General features: G+C 47.4%; 1 protein-coding gene across 2 annotated transcripts in view; it reads right to left on the bottom strand.

Annotated features, from left to right (window-relative positions):
* Window positions 1-12,988: 12,988 nt before the first annotated feature.
* LOC144147307 (kelch-like protein diablo) overlaps window positions 12,989-18,131 on the bottom strand; it is a 28,213-nt gene continuing 23,070 nt past the window's right edge. For both annotated transcript variants that reach the window (XM_077679410.1, XM_077679409.1), the window contains 4 exons: window positions 16,018-16,162; window positions 15,128-15,384; window positions 14,067-14,322; window positions 12,989-13,496 (listed from right to left, as the gene is read on the bottom strand). In XM_077679410.1, coding sequence (XP_077535536.1) covers window positions 13,256-13,496; window positions 14,067-14,322; window positions 15,128-15,384; window positions 16,018-16,162 — 899 coding nt within the window. In that variant the 3' untranslated portion in view covers window positions 12,989-13,255. The remainder of the gene's footprint in view (window positions 13,497-14,066; window positions 14,323-15,127; window positions 15,385-16,017; window positions 16,163-18,131) is intronic.

The raw sequence follows: 18,131 nt of genomic DNA, 5'->3' as shown, positions 1-18,131 counted from the left end.
TGTGAGGAACAAATCATTCGAAGAATTTAGACTTCCTCTCGACGGCATGTTATATTGGACCAGCACTCTCAAGTTTGCAGTGCACAAATTTTAACCGCTTTCGTTACGCTCTTGAGCTCAAGCACTCGAGTTTTATCCTGGCTGCGGTGGTTGCTTTTCAGACAGGCGAAAAACGAAAACACCCGTGTATCAATTTCGGCGCATGTTAAAAATCGCCATGTAGTCAAAATTAATTTGGAGCCCTTCGCTACGGTGCGCTTTGTCCAGGTGGAACTTCGACGTGTTAAACCCCCAAATTTGAGTTTTTTTCTTCAGCAAATCAAAATTTGTCGTGTCCGCAGGCAAAAATACCAAGAGAATGCCAAGCATACCTACTTAGGAAGATTGGCCAAAAAAAAAAAAAAACTCCAGCGTTTAACATAATTCTGCCAACACTGGCTCGAAACGACAGACATGGCATAGCGTACGCCCCTCCAAGGTGATGTCCAATGATTATCACTTCCAGAAAAATGCAGGAAGCTCACGCTTATAGCCACAATGATGGAGTAAAGATCGTTGCGGCAGCGAAGCAGAGGCAATCCTGGACATAAACCGTCGTGATGGTCGTGTAGCTTGCGTACAGCTCCAGTGTTTGTTGTAATCGTGGAAGCACTTGCTACTTGCTCGGGACGAGAAAAACACGTCGTAGCGTATGCCACGCCAGGGTGATCTCCAAGCATTATTATTTCCACAAAAAAAAAATGAAGGAAGCTCACACTTACAGCAGCAATGATGGAGTAAAGGTCATTGTGGCAGCGATGAATAAGCCATCGAGGACTTATATCGTCGTGATGATCGTGAAGGCTGCGTACAGCTTCGCTACATTCAAGTCTTGCACATTAGTGCGAGCTTCCTTCATTTTTTCTCATTGCACGCTTTCAGCGTTGTTATGAAAGTGCCTGGGGCGGTGTTCACCGCCTGCCTTTTCCCGTGCACTGCGTTAGCAGCTCTGCTTCAAAGTGATTTTCGTGCGTCTCGAAACCTTTTCTCAAAGAAGTTTTTTTTTAAACTGCAGCACTTGACGTTTGTATGTCACCTTGCATTGAGTGTTTTAGTTAGCGTGAAGGGTCGAGTCAGTTATTGCCAATGAACATGTTGCATCGCTTCAGCAAAAGCTTTTCGGAGCTTCATCAGCAGAAACTGCTTGTCTGTCCGCGCTTGTGTTTTGCACGTTTCTACTATCTTGCCTCTTTTTTCCCCAGCAGAAAATTTGGGTGAAATGCTTGCTCTGCTCGTTTGGAAGAAGTGAAAATCTTCCATTGCACAAGCAACAGAATCCTGCCCCCTAATTCTTACTGCAGTGCAAAACATAAGTGTAGCAAGACCCTGTGGCCTGCCTTGACAAGCGAGGTGAGGGCGCTGTTGTGAAATGTGGCGCTAAGACAAAATATCCTTAAAATCTGGGTTCCTCCCAGCAAGGTACAAATTAATAAGATTGTCATACAAATGAAAAAAAAAATGGTTTCAAAATTTCATAAGAGCAGTGTAAATGTACAATGCCTTGGCTCTTCCCTTGTGATCTTCCGTCATCTTCCCTTGTGGGGAAGATGATCAGATGCCAAGGTTAGTAGCTGATGCAGTTAAAGACTGCCCAGCCTGGATTTGGCATTCTTGCATAGTTTTTTTTTTTTTTTTACATTTTACTCTGAACAGATTTAGGTACGCATCTGGAACCTACAAGCGCCAGTAATTAGTACTTGAAGAGTCGCAACCAACAAGCAGGTGAACTTGTTTCTCGAGAACGCTCAACGGGTTGTCTCTGTGGCTGAAGCTCTCTTTCCTTATACATGCAAGATGTCACTGGTTTTCAACCAGGCTGTCAAAAGCGCCTTAGTAGACACCTGGTCATGAAATGTTTGATTTGTGTTTCATCCGAGAAAAAACTGTTAAGAGGGTTAACTTTACCTTGGCACTCGGCTTTCGATGATGATGCTGATGCCCTCAATGTGTTTGGCATGCACCCACAAGGCTTGTTTGCTGATTATACTGCGATAGGAATTTAAACTACTAATTTATTGCCAGAAAGAAAAACGGCCATGAAATGAAAATTCGCTGATTGAAACCCCAATTACCCATTAATTAGGAAACCTTTAACAACTGCCGCTAGTGCCAGCATCTAAATAACTTTTTCCCTTTTGTCTTCTATTTATCTTCACTGCTTGAACTTCTTTGTTTTTGCCAATTTCTTTTTCAGCGATGAAAATGCTAGGTGTGTAGCATGGCTGTCAACCGGGCTGCATTTGTCAGCAATCTTGTTTTACAAGGCGGGGTCTGTCAACGGCGTCATCAGCTTTAAAAGAATCAATGCCGTTTTTTAAAAAACCAGGAAGAACCAACATCATGAACACAAATGAACTGAAATAAATCCCAATTAAAAATTCCGCCCAGTAAATAGCATCTAAATACACAAATTTGCAAATTGCTTTCCAAATTTCCTTGGGCCGGTCACCACTGGAAGCTTCGATGGGCCAATGCATACCACATGGAAGCACAGAAAAACGCGAGCAACGTCACTGGTTTTTGACTGACGTCACCACCTGCAGCTTTGTGGCCATAACAGTGCAACGTCGTGGCTTCTGTCATGGCTCGGAACGTCCACTGAAGGGAATTTAGTCCATCTGTTCTGCTGGCAACCTAAATTTGTTGCAAGAAATGCGCTGTAATTATTTATATGCAGCTGCTGAACGAGTCTTGCTCAATTTTCATAATTAGTTGTCGACAAAGGTATTGTTTACAGCACAAAAACCAAAATGCAAAAATTTGGTGTCGTTACTCCTTTAAACAAGAAATCCAATAAAAAAAAAACATGTTACAGGGAACAGCAATGGGCTTCTCATATACAAAAGTTGCTGAACGAATGCCCTGTGATCCCAACTCTCTCCTGTAAATAGGTGTCTCAAAACAAAATGTGCCCTCCTCAGCTGTTCACTCTGCCTTTAGCTATGTCACCAAAGACATAGCTTGGTATGAGGACTGTCTTCAACAAAACTGACCTAATAGAAGAGGAGGGGGAAACCAGGGCCTGTACCTTGTGTCTGTAGAGCGTGTCAGCATGGCACTTGGGAATAAATGAGGCGCACCCATCAAACAGTTTCACTGCTGGGACATTTATTCAGCCAAGCGAAAGACCGGCAACTGGCATGGTCAGACAGGGCCAACCACACGTTCTCATAAATACCAAACAGGGGAGGACACACCGTACCATTCACCGATTACAGCAGAACCCACCCACCACACAAACTGGAAAGAGAGACGTTTCACACAAACAGCACAACACCAGAGCAGCAAGGAGGACAGCTAGATGCTGTGCAACACCAAATCATAAGAGCCAGTCACCCCAAGGAAGAGTTATACACAATACACTCTTTCCAGCTTCAACTCTTGAACACGTGCGCATAGATAAACACAGTGAACATGGGGGTCCAGTGCGGTGGCTAGGTTAGCTGCACTCGGCACTAAAATTTCCGCCATCAGCTTTGGCAGTGTTGAGTGGTTGCAAATTTTGTTTCCCACTTTAATTAAGTACTCCATCTACAGAAAGCTCCTTCAGCATGCAAGCTTGGATGTACAAGTTTGGTGCTTAATTAGAGCCGTTGCGGAACCCGAGCCAACCAGAAGTAGACGGGTGTTAAAAATCTGCCAGCGATGCAGTGCGCTCGGTTAAAAAAAAGTGCCACCGTACATGCATTGCTGTGCAAGTGCATGTGCAGTGTTGAAGTCAGTGCAGCAGCCTGGTACACGCCTTTTTGGTACCTGAACGCTCACTAGATTTGGCTTGACTACGGTGGTTGCAGTGCGCATCACACCAACAATTGAGCAACTGGGTTCCATCAAGAAATACATGCCTGCACAACTGACCCATTTCTTGCAAAGGCACAAACATTTTGGCTTGCTGGGAAATTTTTTTACTGAATACTGAGCCCAAGAAGAATCAACTTCCAGTTTTCGTTTGCGAACGGTGCAATGAGAATTTAGCATCCACCACTTCTGCTATAGTAAGTACATTTGGATCCATAACTTGAAGTAGAAATGAAACACTCACGCTAATCTATGTTTTGACTTTGTTGCAACCTTTGCAACTTAGTCGAAACTGGTTTAAGTCGACCTGTTCCTTGAAAGAACCATCACATCGCTACAAATGCCACAAAGTCTTTCGGGCCACTAACTGTTTGTCGTCTAAATGCCCATAGTTTATGTCACCTAAAAATGCAGATCCTTTTTTTTTTCATACCATGTCTACACAATACCTAGCACCTTGAACAAAGCAAGCAAACTTGCAAAAAGACAGATTAAACTTGTCTATGAGTGACAGTTTGCCTTTTTCAGACACAGCTAGCGGTGCAACAAAGCGTTTGTGCTAGGGTGGAATGCAAGTTACACTGCCACTACCCAACGGTGCAAAGTGCATGGTGATAGAAATAATCCTAATACTTTGCCTTAACACCAGTCTACAGGCATATGCTTGCAGGCATGAATCTACAAGCATGTATTTCTCTTCCAGAAGTAGGGAATGGATCAAACAACGCCTAAATAAACAGTGGCTGATGCTACTGCTTGCTGTGTTTTATGATACATATATATACGGTTATATACTGTCAAGGATGGTTATAACAAAGTCCGTTATAATGAAATCGCAACTATAACAAAGTGATTACTATTCCCCATCCTCGTTTGAGCTTTTTCAATGTGTTTCTGCACAGTCTCAATGAAGAGAATGAAGGAGCTCCGGTGGATATGCATAGCGAAAAGGAATTTGGGGTATCTGAAGAACCGCTAATTCAGAAAGATTTACGGCTGCACTGCGCAGTTGTTACTAACTCCTGCCAACTTTGTCATAAACAGTCTGGACAGTATATGCACTCTGTGTGCGTGTAAGTAGACTCTTCTGGGTACGCGCACAAAAAAGTAAAGCCAAGACCATTTCACCGGGGAGGACTCACTGGGTAGACAAATTACGAAAAAGGTACAGCACACCGAAACAAAAAAAAGGAGGACTTCAAACAACATTGAAAGCTTGCTTAGTGGCTATTACAAGCCTTTTTTGAATGTAGGAATGGTAGAGAAAGGAAATAAAAAAAAAACTGACACCTTGGTCAATTTCACTTGTGTGTTTGTAACATATCTACAAGCGTGCGAGTGGTTGGACGCGTCACGACGACTACACAAACGAACAAAAATTGTGGGGGCTACAACACTCACTTGACACACGAGTACGCGCTACTCCGAACATTGCAGTGAGTTCCCGCAAAGCGCCCGCTAGCACAGAGCGGGCAGCTTTTGCGGGGCACACCTGATGCAAAGCCTTGTAGAGATTGCTTCTTTCCCAGCCATGTTTTTACTAAGTGGACACACACAGACACACACGACAAGCAATGCTAAAACTATCACAGCCACTGACGAAAAAAAGCAAACAAACAGCAAGTGCTGACTACATCAATTCTGCGCACAAAAAGTGCAAGTGTACGTCTAAAACTACCCGAGTCTAGCCTGTGCCACAAAGGTGCAGCTTGCAGCGAACCGTTGCAGAACAGGAAGTGGACAAACAAAAAAACAAACAAAACCTGCGACAATGCGGCTTTTTGACTTAGTCGAACACTTCAACAACTACACTTGCAAACGGTGCACTCTAATTTTATTGTACACAATACTGAACGTGCGCCTGCGGACGTGATATTGGAAGACTTGGAAAAGGAAGAGGCAGGGGGCGGAGAAATTCAGAATGTGGAAGCCTCTGTCCCTCCACAGTACTCTGTAAGTACGTCGGTACCATTTCCAAGCATATTTACACGACTCACACCGCCAACACATTCAAAGCTTTCAAGCTTCTTTCACATGCCACTGTTCATGCAAGAGTTTGCACTAAGCAGTGCCACTAGAGCACATCAAACGGTAACAAGCTGAAAACGCTTCGCACAAAACGCAGCACTGCTGTCCCATTCATTCTGGCCTCAGGAAGGGGGAGGGAACATGAACATGACTAGACGTGCTTTTCTCCAGGAAAGCTATTCAGAATCACACGATACTGCAATACTTCAAAATCACCGGTTGTCGAACCACCTCCCTTCTTGCCTTCCCTTTCAAAACAACATACCGTCCCTACAGGATGCAGAAATGGGGCAGTGGATAAAGTGAATTGCAATGGACAGGAAAACCAAAGCAAGGTAAAGTACAAAGTAGCAGCGGACAAGGGAAAATAAATTTGCATGCCGAAAAGGAACAAGTAGCACTTCCGCAAAGGAGGACACCCATTCCATTTTCTTTTCTACCCCCTCCTCATTCTGCATGTTGATGCACTATTGTCGAAGGTTACCAACTGTACTCTATCTAACAGCTGCACTGCATGCTGAGGGTTTGTCGATGGTAATACTGTGCAGTAGAGGAAATATGTATCACAACTGCTGGTTCCATAAAGCAGAGGCAAGCCATGCGAGCAAGCTGTACGGGCAAGCCATACAGTTATGTCATGCAGGAAAGCCATATGGGAAAACGATACAGTTAAGTTATCCGGGAACGCCATATGGTTAAGTCATATCTAAAAGCCATATGGGAAAAACCATACAGCTAAGTCATACGGGAACGCCATACGGTTATTAAGTCATACGGAAAAGCCATATGGGAAAACCATAGTTAAGTCATACGGGAACGCCATATGGTTATTAAGTCATACGGAAAAGCCATATGCAAAAAACCATACCGTTAAGTCATACGGGAACGCCATACGGTTATTAAGTCATACGGAAAAGCCATATGGGAAAAACCATACGGGAAAGTCATACAGGAACGTCCTAAAATGTAAGCCGTATGGGCAGCTTAGGTGCCACGGCTCTCTACAAATGGCAGAGTGGGCAAGAAAGCACTGGGTCGGTATCAGTTTTTGTACCAACAGTGTTTACAGCAGTAAAAAAATTAAACATACGGAAAGGGAAAGAAGGCATCACGACGGAAACACGGCTGAACTTGCTTTGGTTTCTGGCCAAGCGAACACTGAAAGATGGCCATTTGTAGTTCACATGTCCTTTCCCGATAGATAGATGTAGCTAAGTTATGAAGGGAAAAAAAATGCGTGAGGAAAGCACCGGTATATGTTAGTCGCGATTATCAATTAGGCGTGCAAGTCTAAATGGCTGTACAAGGCGTCGTCAGGCTGGCAGTGAAAGCCGCAAAACTGCACAAGGAGCGATGGAATCAATCACCACACTCTGTCGAAGTAGGCACAAACACAGGCTGAAGCACTGTTTGATTTACGGCAAAATTAGAATTCATAATTCAGGAAAAAAAATAAAAAGGTTTGTGAAGCTGGGTGAGTTATAAAGCTGTTGAAAAGGTGATGTCGAAGGCGTGTGCTTAAAATGCAGTTGAAATCTTTCGTTACGACACGAACTCTAGGAATGCAGAAGTCATGTTTCTAACTGTGCTAATACTGGGTTTAAATCTACTCGCCACGCAAGTTTCACACGAGACATACAAGACGTACACATCAGAAGAATTCTCAGTACTGCACGGCTGAAAATGTTGACAGTGGCAGTGGGCGATGCGTGATGTTTGCACGAGTGCAGCAAAGAAAATGAGGCAAAATTGCGCAGAATTCATGAGCATGTACAAGTGGGGGCACAAACTCGACACAGCTAGGAGTTCTACAATATGGCTGAAAGCGTATTGAAGCAAATTTTCGAGCAACCCTGGGGCACGCGCCAATACAGTCACTGTTCAAGTCAAATCCAAAACTGACAAGCAAGCGAGATGCCAAGCCCCAGCTTAAGCTAGACAGCAACTGCGGTCCTAATGCGTGACCACAGACGACATTTTGTCATCAAACACTCAGCCAATCCAAGCCATCACAATCCGGCCGGCCAGCCAGCCAGCCATCAAACATGGATACTCCGTCGCAAATGCTTTCATACGACTCAAACAGGCAACTCTTCTCAAATGGAAACCTCACGCTTAACACTTCATTCCCAAACACCCTGTGCACACTACCCTGTAACGTAGTGCAGTCAGAGGGGGCTCAGAGTGCACGTTCAGTGCACACTGCCCAGTGTAACACTGCTAATACAAGGGGGGAAAAGGCTTCCACCACCGCATCCACACCAGCACGTGGACACGAGAGGGACGTAGTATATGCTCCTGGGACTGCACTTGCACTGCTCGCGTTTACTTCATCGCCCTGGTGCACAGCCGGAGCAGTGGTGAGTCTACTGATCATAAGAGACGGGGCACACACGACGCTTTCATCACGGCAGGCACACCACGAGAAAAAACGCGGTCACACAGGCAGTCACAGTGCGGGCAGGCAGACGCTCTAAGTTTGACACATTCTATGTGATACTAAAGTCAGAGACTAGTAGTCCTTTTTTTTTTCAACTAGGCATTGTTATGAAATAATACTGTTTGTATATAATACCTGAATTACAACACCTCGCCCCTCCCGTGATACAAAAAGACTACTTTGAAAACAAGAAATGCTTGTTTTGAACAAGAAACAAGAAAAAAGAGAAAAAAACAAGAAATGGCAGTAACGAGGCAAAGACTATCTATTTTAGAAGTTTCAATTCAGTTACCTTGAGGGTCAGTCTACGAATACTTAATGGACAACAAAAATGCAATGACGGAATTTTGGCTGTCCGTTAGGTACATGTAGGCTGATCCGTAAATGAAGGGAATCATACACCAACTAGCGCAGACTCTGTCAATTCAGTTCTTTTTTACTTCAACTTACACTTTTTCTCCTTCTCTCGATTATGCCTTCAAGATTTGACAAGAGTCGCACTTATTCTCAATGAGAAAGGCACAAGGGATAATGTAAAGTGAAACGCCCTAGTTAAGGATTCAGCTAGATATGCCCTGTAGTGTGGAGGTAACTTTCTTTACAGCAGTGAAAATTTTATTCTAAAAAACTGAAATTTGAGTTTATGTCTTAAGATGAAGTATTGACAGACACTGTCTGTGTCGAAAGCAATTTGCATTTATTAAAAGAATTTCAATCCGGCATTTGTGGTTAGGCCATCTTATCGGTATCTGTTTTTTTTTCCCTACAATCTTCCAGCATCTTAGGCTGACTGTCTTATCATCCCTTTCTAGCTGGCACAAATGATTACTGAATGTCTTTTTTTTCTGATGGAAAGATTATTTAAAACTAGAATAGCATATACGTATGAAAACAAAGTCGGTTGAAATGCGGCAGGATACAGGCTGGAAAATGTGAGGGCAGTGGTGAAGGCAGTTACAGCAACTTAATAAAATGCTGCTGCAATGGGCTGGAAATAAAGTTTCTCGTTTGGTGTTTAAAAAAAAATAACCCGAAAAAGTGATTCTTTTACCAAGCCATCCACTTTTCGTATTTCGTACAAACGCAGCTTTGACACATTTCAGCATGTCATCCATTGCCTGTAGTCTTCTAACACACACCTCAAGGGCAATGTTTCCAGGTGATATCAGGCTTTACAAGCACACATTTTGAGCCTCATGTAGTTAGGCAGTCCCAAAGCAAATAACGTGTTGGGAACTAATTCTACCTCACATGGCTTTCTTTTTTTTTTTTTTTTCTGGAATAAGCCACAATAACTGCAATCAACACAGTAATTTGCCGTGGAAGAAATCTCAGACAGTGAATCTCTTTGGACAGTGAACCTCTTCAGGTAGTAAATCTCTCTTCAATCTTTTGAATAAGGTTCACCATAAACCAATCAGTTCACAAGAAAATAAAGTAAACGCCAAACACACATAAATATAGGAACATAATCTCTGAACGAGGTATTGGGCCAGTGCTTAATAATAAGCACAGGGGTAGGTGACCTCTTGCATCGAGGTACAAAACAACAAGATAAAAGGAAAAAAAAAAAAAAAAAAACGGAATGCGGAATGTAGAGAAGAAGAAACAAGAACAAAACAAGCTTACGCTAGAATGGCGGTAAATAACTCGGACCCACCACTGGTAGAATGGTGGAAACAGTCCAACAGAAAAAGTGAACTCCTGCAGATCAATGTGACATGTGCTCAGTGGCTAAGGCGTTGCGCTGCTGAGCACGAGGTCGCGGGTTCGATTCCCGGCCGCGGCAGCCGCTTTTCTGATGGAGGCGAAAAGCAAAAATGCCCGTGTGTACGAGATTTCGGCGCACGTTAAAGATCCCCGGGTGGTCAAAATTAATCCGGAGCCCTCCACTACGGCGCGCCTCATCGCCTGCGCTGCGTTGGCGCGTTAAACCCTACAATCAATCAATCAATCAATGTGACATGCAAAGTCAGTCTCGCAATGGCAAATAAATACAGTGGAATCTCGGTCATACGAATCTCAAGGGGTGGCAAAAATATTCGTATCACCCGAAAATTCGTATCATCAGAAAACAAGAAAAAATGGAATAGTGCCGCGCATGTGACAGGCGGCGGCAACATGGCGTCGGCTGTTGCCGTGAAGAGGTGCAAGTAGCTTCAGCGACCGCTTGTAACCTTTTGTTAAAACGCAGCTCAAGGTGTAAACTAAATTGCTCATGCGGGGAAGAGCTCATAAAGTGGGAGAAAACTGCGCTATAAAATATCATCCGCGCCAAATGTGCGCAGCGGAGGTGGCCCAGCCAGCTGCTGCGAGCGCTTCGAAATTGCCGCCATGAGGCACGCGTCTCCCCATTGGCGCAAGTCATGAGGCTCCTCCCACTGCCGTTCGCGGCAACGTTGGCGGAAACCAAGGCTGAGCAGTGAGCACGGCCGGGCTAGACGCGCGCTGTGTCGATACCAACGTGCGCACGCGGCCGCTCTAGCCCGGCCGTGGGAGTACCACCCTGGCAGAGGCTGGCGCCGGGGTGCCGGCCCGGATCGTCAACGCGGGAGTCAAAAGAACGCGAGCTCACCTTCAACGCGACGGGCGCACGCGAACCGCATGCGATTCGTGCGCGTCGGCGTTGCGCGCGCATTATTTTCACGCCCGCGTTGATGATTTCGCCCCCGCGACAGATGCTACCTCGCCCGGAAAATGACGCCTGACGCGCGCGGCAGTGGGAGGAGCCTGCCGACTTGCGCCAATGGCGAGGTGCGCTCTTCATGGCGGCAGTTTGAAAACGCTCCGGACCATGGAGGAAAGTATTCTTTCCTCCATGCTCCGGACAGCCCGGTGGCCCCGCCGGAGTTGTTTAGGCCTAACACCCCAGCAGATATTGAATGGGCGCTTTCACTACCGGCGCGGATGATGTTTTATAGTACCGTTTTCACCTACATTATAAGCTCCTTTACCGCTCAAGAAACTTCGTGTGTGCCTTGAGCGATATTTTAGAGAGCGCTTAGAAGCGGTCGCTCGAGCTCCCGACACCACTTCGCGGCCGAAGCCGCCGCCATGTTGCCGCCGCCGGCCGCGGCGCGTGCAGGTGGTTACGCGGCAGGGTCAGCGCGCCTGTGGCGTGCGCGGCGCGTTTTCGCGAGCAGAAAACGCTCCATGCGGTTCACGCTCCATGCTTTTGTGCCCGCGCGCAACCAAGGCCGTACGGCCACACCAACATTCCCGCCTCCCGTCCACGCCGCAGTCGTCTGCTCGCGGCTCCCGTGTTCGTATCACCCGCACCAGGTGATAAATGCGTACGGATCATCCGAATTTTTTTACATTGCATACAATGCATTTTCGCTGGGGAATTTAAAAATTCGTATCACAACGAAATTCGTATCAACCGAATTCGTATCACCGAGATTCCACTGTATTGCGTACAATCTTGCGAACAAAAAGAAAACGTCAGCATCACACAACAGACCGACCCAAATTCTATGCGAAACCTTGTACATGTGCTTTACAGGAATTTAACTACAACGGTGAAAAAACTAGTGCCAATAACATTCTCGGTAGTGGATCCGGTTATTCCATGCATGCCAACACATGACACGCAATGGCCATCGGAGCACGTAAAATAGTTATGAAGGCAAGAAAAAATATGCAAGTCATGCTTAAAAAAAGCACTCTCTAGTCTACGATGTGTGAGCTATGTTCCAAGTTTTTCCAGTATATATTCATAATTGGTCTGTCGAGATGCCGCGCTCTTCTAATGAAAGGTGCTGTACAAAACTTGTGCATTGCAGTTAGCCACTGTAAATGAACGAAACAGAGCTTGGCAGGCTGCAAGGAATGACTGGCCTGATGTAGCAGACAAAAAAGAATGTTGTAAGTATTACTGGCCTGATTTTTGACACACAAACTTCAAATTCCTGTTTAATTGATAACAAAAAGAAAAAAAAAAGGCAAGACAAATGGCAAAATTAAGTTTCTCGCTCAATCTTTCTCACCTACGGCTACACGACTGACTGAAAGGACATGAACGAACTCCATTCTTGGGCTTACTAAGTTTAGAATAAATTAAACCTCTGAACTCACAACCCGATGCACATATTCAATGCACAAACAAAGTCAGTTCAGTTTCAACCAATAAAATGACTGCCAGAGGTAGCAAAACAGCCTCCTGCACAAATAATTGGCAGTGAACAGGCAGTCCCAAATAGAAAACTTGTGTAAAGCACCGGGATAGACAATAAACTGACTTCTTACACCATTTCTTACAGGTCAGAGCTTACTCCGTGCAGTTACACACACGAGTAAAGCTTGGAAACACATTTGCTCAGCGGTCTTTTTTTCCTATTCACTCCAACTAACAATGAAAAACAAAGCAAAGTAACACAAACAAACTCTTCGGCACAAACAGGTGTCCGCGAAAATGCCAAAAGGGCGACAGTCACGCTCATTTCACACGCACCACATTTAGGCTCACAGCAAGGGCCAGACATGAATAGCAGCCATTCCACTGGTCACATGGCCGTGCTTTGAAAGCAGGCAAAGCATACGATGTGCCGTGAAATGCGCCATCAGAGTTCACTCAGTGTGGCCCAGTAACGTCTAAGTGAAGCTTTGTCAAGGTCACTCTTTGGTTGGGCAGTGTTGGTCCATCACTTGCATCAGGTATAGCCACTGAGAGGGGGCTTTCAAGCTGTGAGTGCAAACAAACACACGACAAAGCCTTTCCTTTTTCAAACGGCTCCCAAAGTGGCTTCACTGACGTTCGAGGGTGCTTCTTACTCCGCACAGCACCCTCTACAAAGCAGACACCTGCGTTTTTTCCCGTGCACTAGGTTTCAGTGCCGCGGGGCTTGGGTGCAACAGTGCAGTGCACAAAAATGTGAAAAATGCTGCCTCATTTTCGATTGTGGTAGGTGTCGTAGAGATGCGAAACGAAATCGGACTGCCTCCTCCTTCTCAAGGCTCGGCAGAGGCAGCACCGATGATGGAGGCGGCGAAGGAGGAGCCGGAGCGCTCCAGCACGGGGCAGTCGAGCACGGCCGCTCCGACGCTGCTCCGGCGGAGCATCATGGCTGTGACGAGCATCCACTTGTTGTGCCGGGGGTCGTACCGCTCGACCGTGTTGAGGCTCGAGCTGCCGTCATTGCCGCCCACGGCGTACAGGTAGCCGTCCGCCTGCACCACCTCGTGGGTCGTCCTGCAGGGAGACAGGCAAGGGCATGCATTGAATCCCTTGCCAGCAGGAAGGGGCACAGGAGCCAAAAGGGCACAGGAGTGAAAGGGGCACTGGAGACAAGGGCACCAGGATTTAGAAGCACCAGGAGCTAAAAGCACCAGGAGCCGCCAAAGGTTTTAGGAGCCACCAGAGGGTCCAGGAGCTACCATAGGGTCCTTGGAGCCAAGGGGGACCAAAGAGCTAATGGGGACCACAAGCTACCATAGGGACCGGAGCTACCAGAAATTCCGTGCGCCAAGGGGGACCAGAAGCCACCATACGGACAGGAGCTACCTAAAGCTCCGAAAGCCAAGAACAGCCAGGAGCTACAATACGGTCCAGGAGCTGCCAGAAGATCCAGGAGCCAAAGGAGACCAGGAGCTATCACACGGTTCATGGGCTACCAGAGGGTCCAGAAGCTATCCAAGGGTCCAGAAGCTGCCATATGGTCCAGAAACCAAAAAGAAACATGAGCTACCAGAGGGTCCAGGAGCCAAGGGGAACCAGGTGCCAAGAAGGGACCGGAAGGGGAATGAAAGCAAAAGGGAGCACCTGCGGGAGTGCATGGAGCCCACGTGGTCCCACATGTTGGCGGCCAGGTCGAAGCGCTCGGCGCTGCTGAGGCAGAGGGAGCCGTCGTTGCCGCCCACGGCGTAGAGGGCCCTGTCGAGGACGGCCGCGCCGCAGCTGTTGCGCCGGCTGTGCATCGACGGCAGCAGCCGCCACCGGCCCTCCCGCGGGTCCAGCCGCTCCACCGACGACTGGTAGTTGGCCCCGTCGTGGCCTCCCACTGCGTACAGGCAGTCCTCTGCGCAGCAGCAGCCATGGCAGGGAGGGAGGGTGGTGTTAATTAACCGGAGGACCCAGCCTCGCGTGGTGTGCCGGCAATTGCTCCCCCCTCGATCAGCACCTTTTTAAGGCTGTGTGGGAAATCACCCACACTTGTGTTCTACAATGAGCTCTGCCAAGACTCTCACAGACTCTTTGCGGAGATGAAAATGGGACTCCGTTCTGTTTTAAGCAAAGCTTATCCCAGCCGAAAAAACAACTGGAGCCCCATTGGACATGCCGAAAACACAATTGGTCTACTTGGAACCATTTGCATTTCCAATTGTTCCAAATGAACCAATTGTGTTTCCGACAGGTCCAAATGGACCTCCAATTGTTTTTTTTCGGCTGGGATTACTCTAGGTACAAATCCAGGGAATGTCTCGTACCATCTCTATGACCTTCAAGTGCAGACAAAAACAAGCAAGCGCCCCGTGTGGTTTCACGGCACTGACAGAAGTGCCACTGACCACACTTTGACCACTGACTGAACCAGTCCATGGTGCTAAGGGAAACCTCTGCTTCAATTGCTGGCTGAACCAATTTGTGGCGCTGGCAGAAGCATTTCGCAGTCTTGCTAGAGCAGCACGTCCTGTTCGTCAGCACAGAGAAATACTTTGAAATCCACTTTGTGGAGGACAAATTCGGAACAGCACGCAATTTTGAAGCTTCGCTTCACAGCAATTTACCCCGTGCATGGGATTCTGCAATTGTTTAACGTTGAAATGTACGCGGAGGCCTCCATCCTCCCCGACAGAGAGGGAAAGAGGAGGAGGAAGACCCACCAAGCACAGCCAGGCGGCAGTACCGGCGGCGGTACTCCATGGCGGCCACAGAGGTCCAGGCGCCCACAAGGGGGTCAAACTGCTCGACGCTGCTCAGGCAGGAGGCCCCGTCGTAGCCGCCGGCCACGTAGAGTAGGCCGCGCAGGGCCCCGACCCCGAGGCAGCTGCGCCGGCTGCCCAGCGAGGGCAGCAGCGACCACGCGTTGCGCACGGGGTCGTAGCACTCCACCGACGACAGGTCCCGCGTGCCGTCGAAGCTGCAGCGAGGGCAGGGGCAAGAGACATGTTGAAGAAACTACGGCGGGGACCGCAGGACATGAATGATCTCTTTAATGGCGGACAAAACTGCACAATGATGGTGATTGCTGAGGGCAACTGCTAATAGTCACCTCTTCCTCTTCTAATATTTTTAACAACATACGGCTCCGTCTAAGGATGCCACTACCCTCATCTATGTGATGTGCGTGTATGGCTCTTGGGGCTGTGAACTCCGTGAGAACAGTTATCACCTTAGCTATGACATGTGGCATATGCCTAAACATCACCCAGTTGCCAAGTCTCATGAAAGAAAAAGAAAACCCCTGACATGAAACCACAAAAGTTACACACTGCAGGTGTCACTCCCACTAAGCTGCTAGACAAAGCAAAAGCGAGTTGTTTGAACAAGCTCCTTGATGTCTCCTGTCCTGGCTGCCAGTAAGGGGTTGCGAAGGCAAAGGAACTTTTACGTAGGCACAAGGTTCCCGCTTTGATTGTACCTGCAATTCCCCTAGTCAAAAGCAGCACAACAAGAAACGAACATTGATCTACAGATGTATTTTTATTGTTGTTGGCTTACATTTTGATTACTTTCTAGGAACTCTGGCCAGACCAGGGCTATAGGCGCTTACCCTCCAATGGCGTAGAGCATGCGGTTGAGTGCCGTGATGCCGGCCCTGGACCTCCGGTGGATGGTGGGAGCAAAGGAGCTCCACCGGTCCGTCCGGGGGTTGTAGTACTCGCACTCGCTGTGGATGGCAAACAGCGATCCCCCGCCTGGACGGATGAGACAACGTGCACAGGCCAGCTTGTCCCGACTTCACAGACCTCCAGACTTCTAGTTCTGCACTGTACCTGTCTTGCGACACTTGGGCTCCTCGATTATCAGTTCCGGACTCATTGAGAAGCAATGCGGCATTGGTTTTCCCCACATACAGTCAAACTTTGATGTAATGAAGTCCTACTTGGGGTTGAAAACTTCAACAAATCGCAAATTTTGTTACGCCAAGGAGTGCACATTTCAGTAGTCAAAATAACGTCACAGGTGCTTACAGCACTCCTGGTTGTTGTCAGTAACATGTATGAAAGCCCCTGAGAATATTCAGCAAAAGCACCAGCTGTGTTCTTTTTTATATATCGGGAATAGCATCAGGCCAGATAATGAAAGGATGCAGAGCGTTTAGAGCAAGGATGCAATGTGATATTGACCCTACTGGTTGTAACCACCACAGATGATGCCACATGTACTATTACATTCAGAGTTCATCAATACTAGGCACATTTTATTCGCAACTTTGACCTGTGATGCCATATATGCACAAATGGGCGCATCCCAAGACCACTATGCCCACTGAAAAGCCTGGAGAGCCAAAAGTGTTTTCTGCATGTAACGCGCCTTGCACTAGTTCGATATGACTGAAGTTGGACAACGTGCCCATACACATCGAGTGATGCCAACATTGGCTTTGGCTGCAATCTAGAACTCAAATTGGCAGCTCCAGCTAAAGCCCATCGCCATTCGCCAGGAACTCCTGGCAAAAACAAAGCTGCCCATGTGGGAAAGGAGGTGTTATCACAAGCAAACAGGGAATTGTTGCCCACACAGCTACAGGCGTTGTGGTCACTAAATATTTGCCATGATAGCAAGCCTGATTCGGCACTTTGTCTCTGTTTTGAATGCTTTAGAACTGCCTTGGGTGCATTCCTCACTCTTTGTGCAAGTATCAGGCCACACGCACACATCATACATGATTAGAGCACCGTTTGTGATGGACGTTTGGTGGACGCTGGAGACGCTAATGGCAACACTATGGAGATGCTATGGAGACCCTCTGCACATCTTCGTTTGTCCTCACTGAAGTGCTCGTAACATCACCTCCAGTTCGCTCTTTCCGTTTCCGACTGGCCAGTGGCATGTTCCGAAGCATTCGAAGCACTCCCGCGTTTCCTTTAGGCTCAACTGTATTCATATGGCAAGAAGCGTTCTCAGACAACCCGTGCACAATTTTCGACGAGTCTGAAAGTGATCATCAAACAGTATTATTGATGACTCGCATTGCACTAGTAGAGAACTGAACAAAAAAAAATGAAGGCTTGATGTCGCAAAGCTAAGCGTCAAGCTACAAGGCACGGGGTATAAAAGAGAGAACCCGGATTGGCTGTCAACCAGCTGAGATTCATCAATGCATACCTACAGGGTGTCTAGCGACCGGGAAAACCGGGAAAACCGGGAAAAGTCAGGGAATTTTTAGCCACCGGGAAAAGTCAGGAAATTGTCAGGGAATTTTTTAATCAAGTAGTACCAGCCAGGGAAAACCACTTTGGGGTCTGCACACACAGTTTTAGAATAGGGGAAACCAGTCGAACGCAACGCGAACGCAAACCGAACGTAACACGTTCGCGCGCGACGAAAGCGTGAACCGCATGAAACGTTTTCTGGTTTTTCTGCAAGGGAAAACGCGGCGCGTACGCCCGAGGCGTGCTGACGCCGCCACGGAAACCTCCCGCACGGTGCGTGCCGAGCGGCAGGCGGTGGCAACATGGCGGCAGCACCGGCCGCGGAGTAGTGCGGTAGCTCCAACGGCCACTTCTAACCACTTTAAAATGCTACTCAAGGCACAAACGCACTCGCTTGTGCAGGAAAGGAGCCACCACAGGCACGAAATCGTCGACGCGGCCGTGAAAATACCTCGCACGAATCACGTGCAGAAACTCGCCGTGCGGTCCACGCACCTGGCTTAGGTTG

The sequence above is a fragment of the Haemaphysalis longicornis genome, unplaced genomic scaffold (assembly GCF_048455015.1).
Source record: "Haemaphysalis longicornis isolate Haplotype H1 unplaced genomic scaffold, Haemaphysalis longicornis Haplotype H1 scaffold_7, whole genome shotgun sequence".
Lineage (NCBI taxonomy): Eukaryota > Metazoa > Arthropoda > Arachnida > Ixodida > Ixodidae > Haemaphysalis > Haemaphysalis longicornis.
The sequence above is the reverse complement of the archived record's forward strand: the minus strand, read 5'-3'. Positions and strand labels throughout refer to the sequence as shown.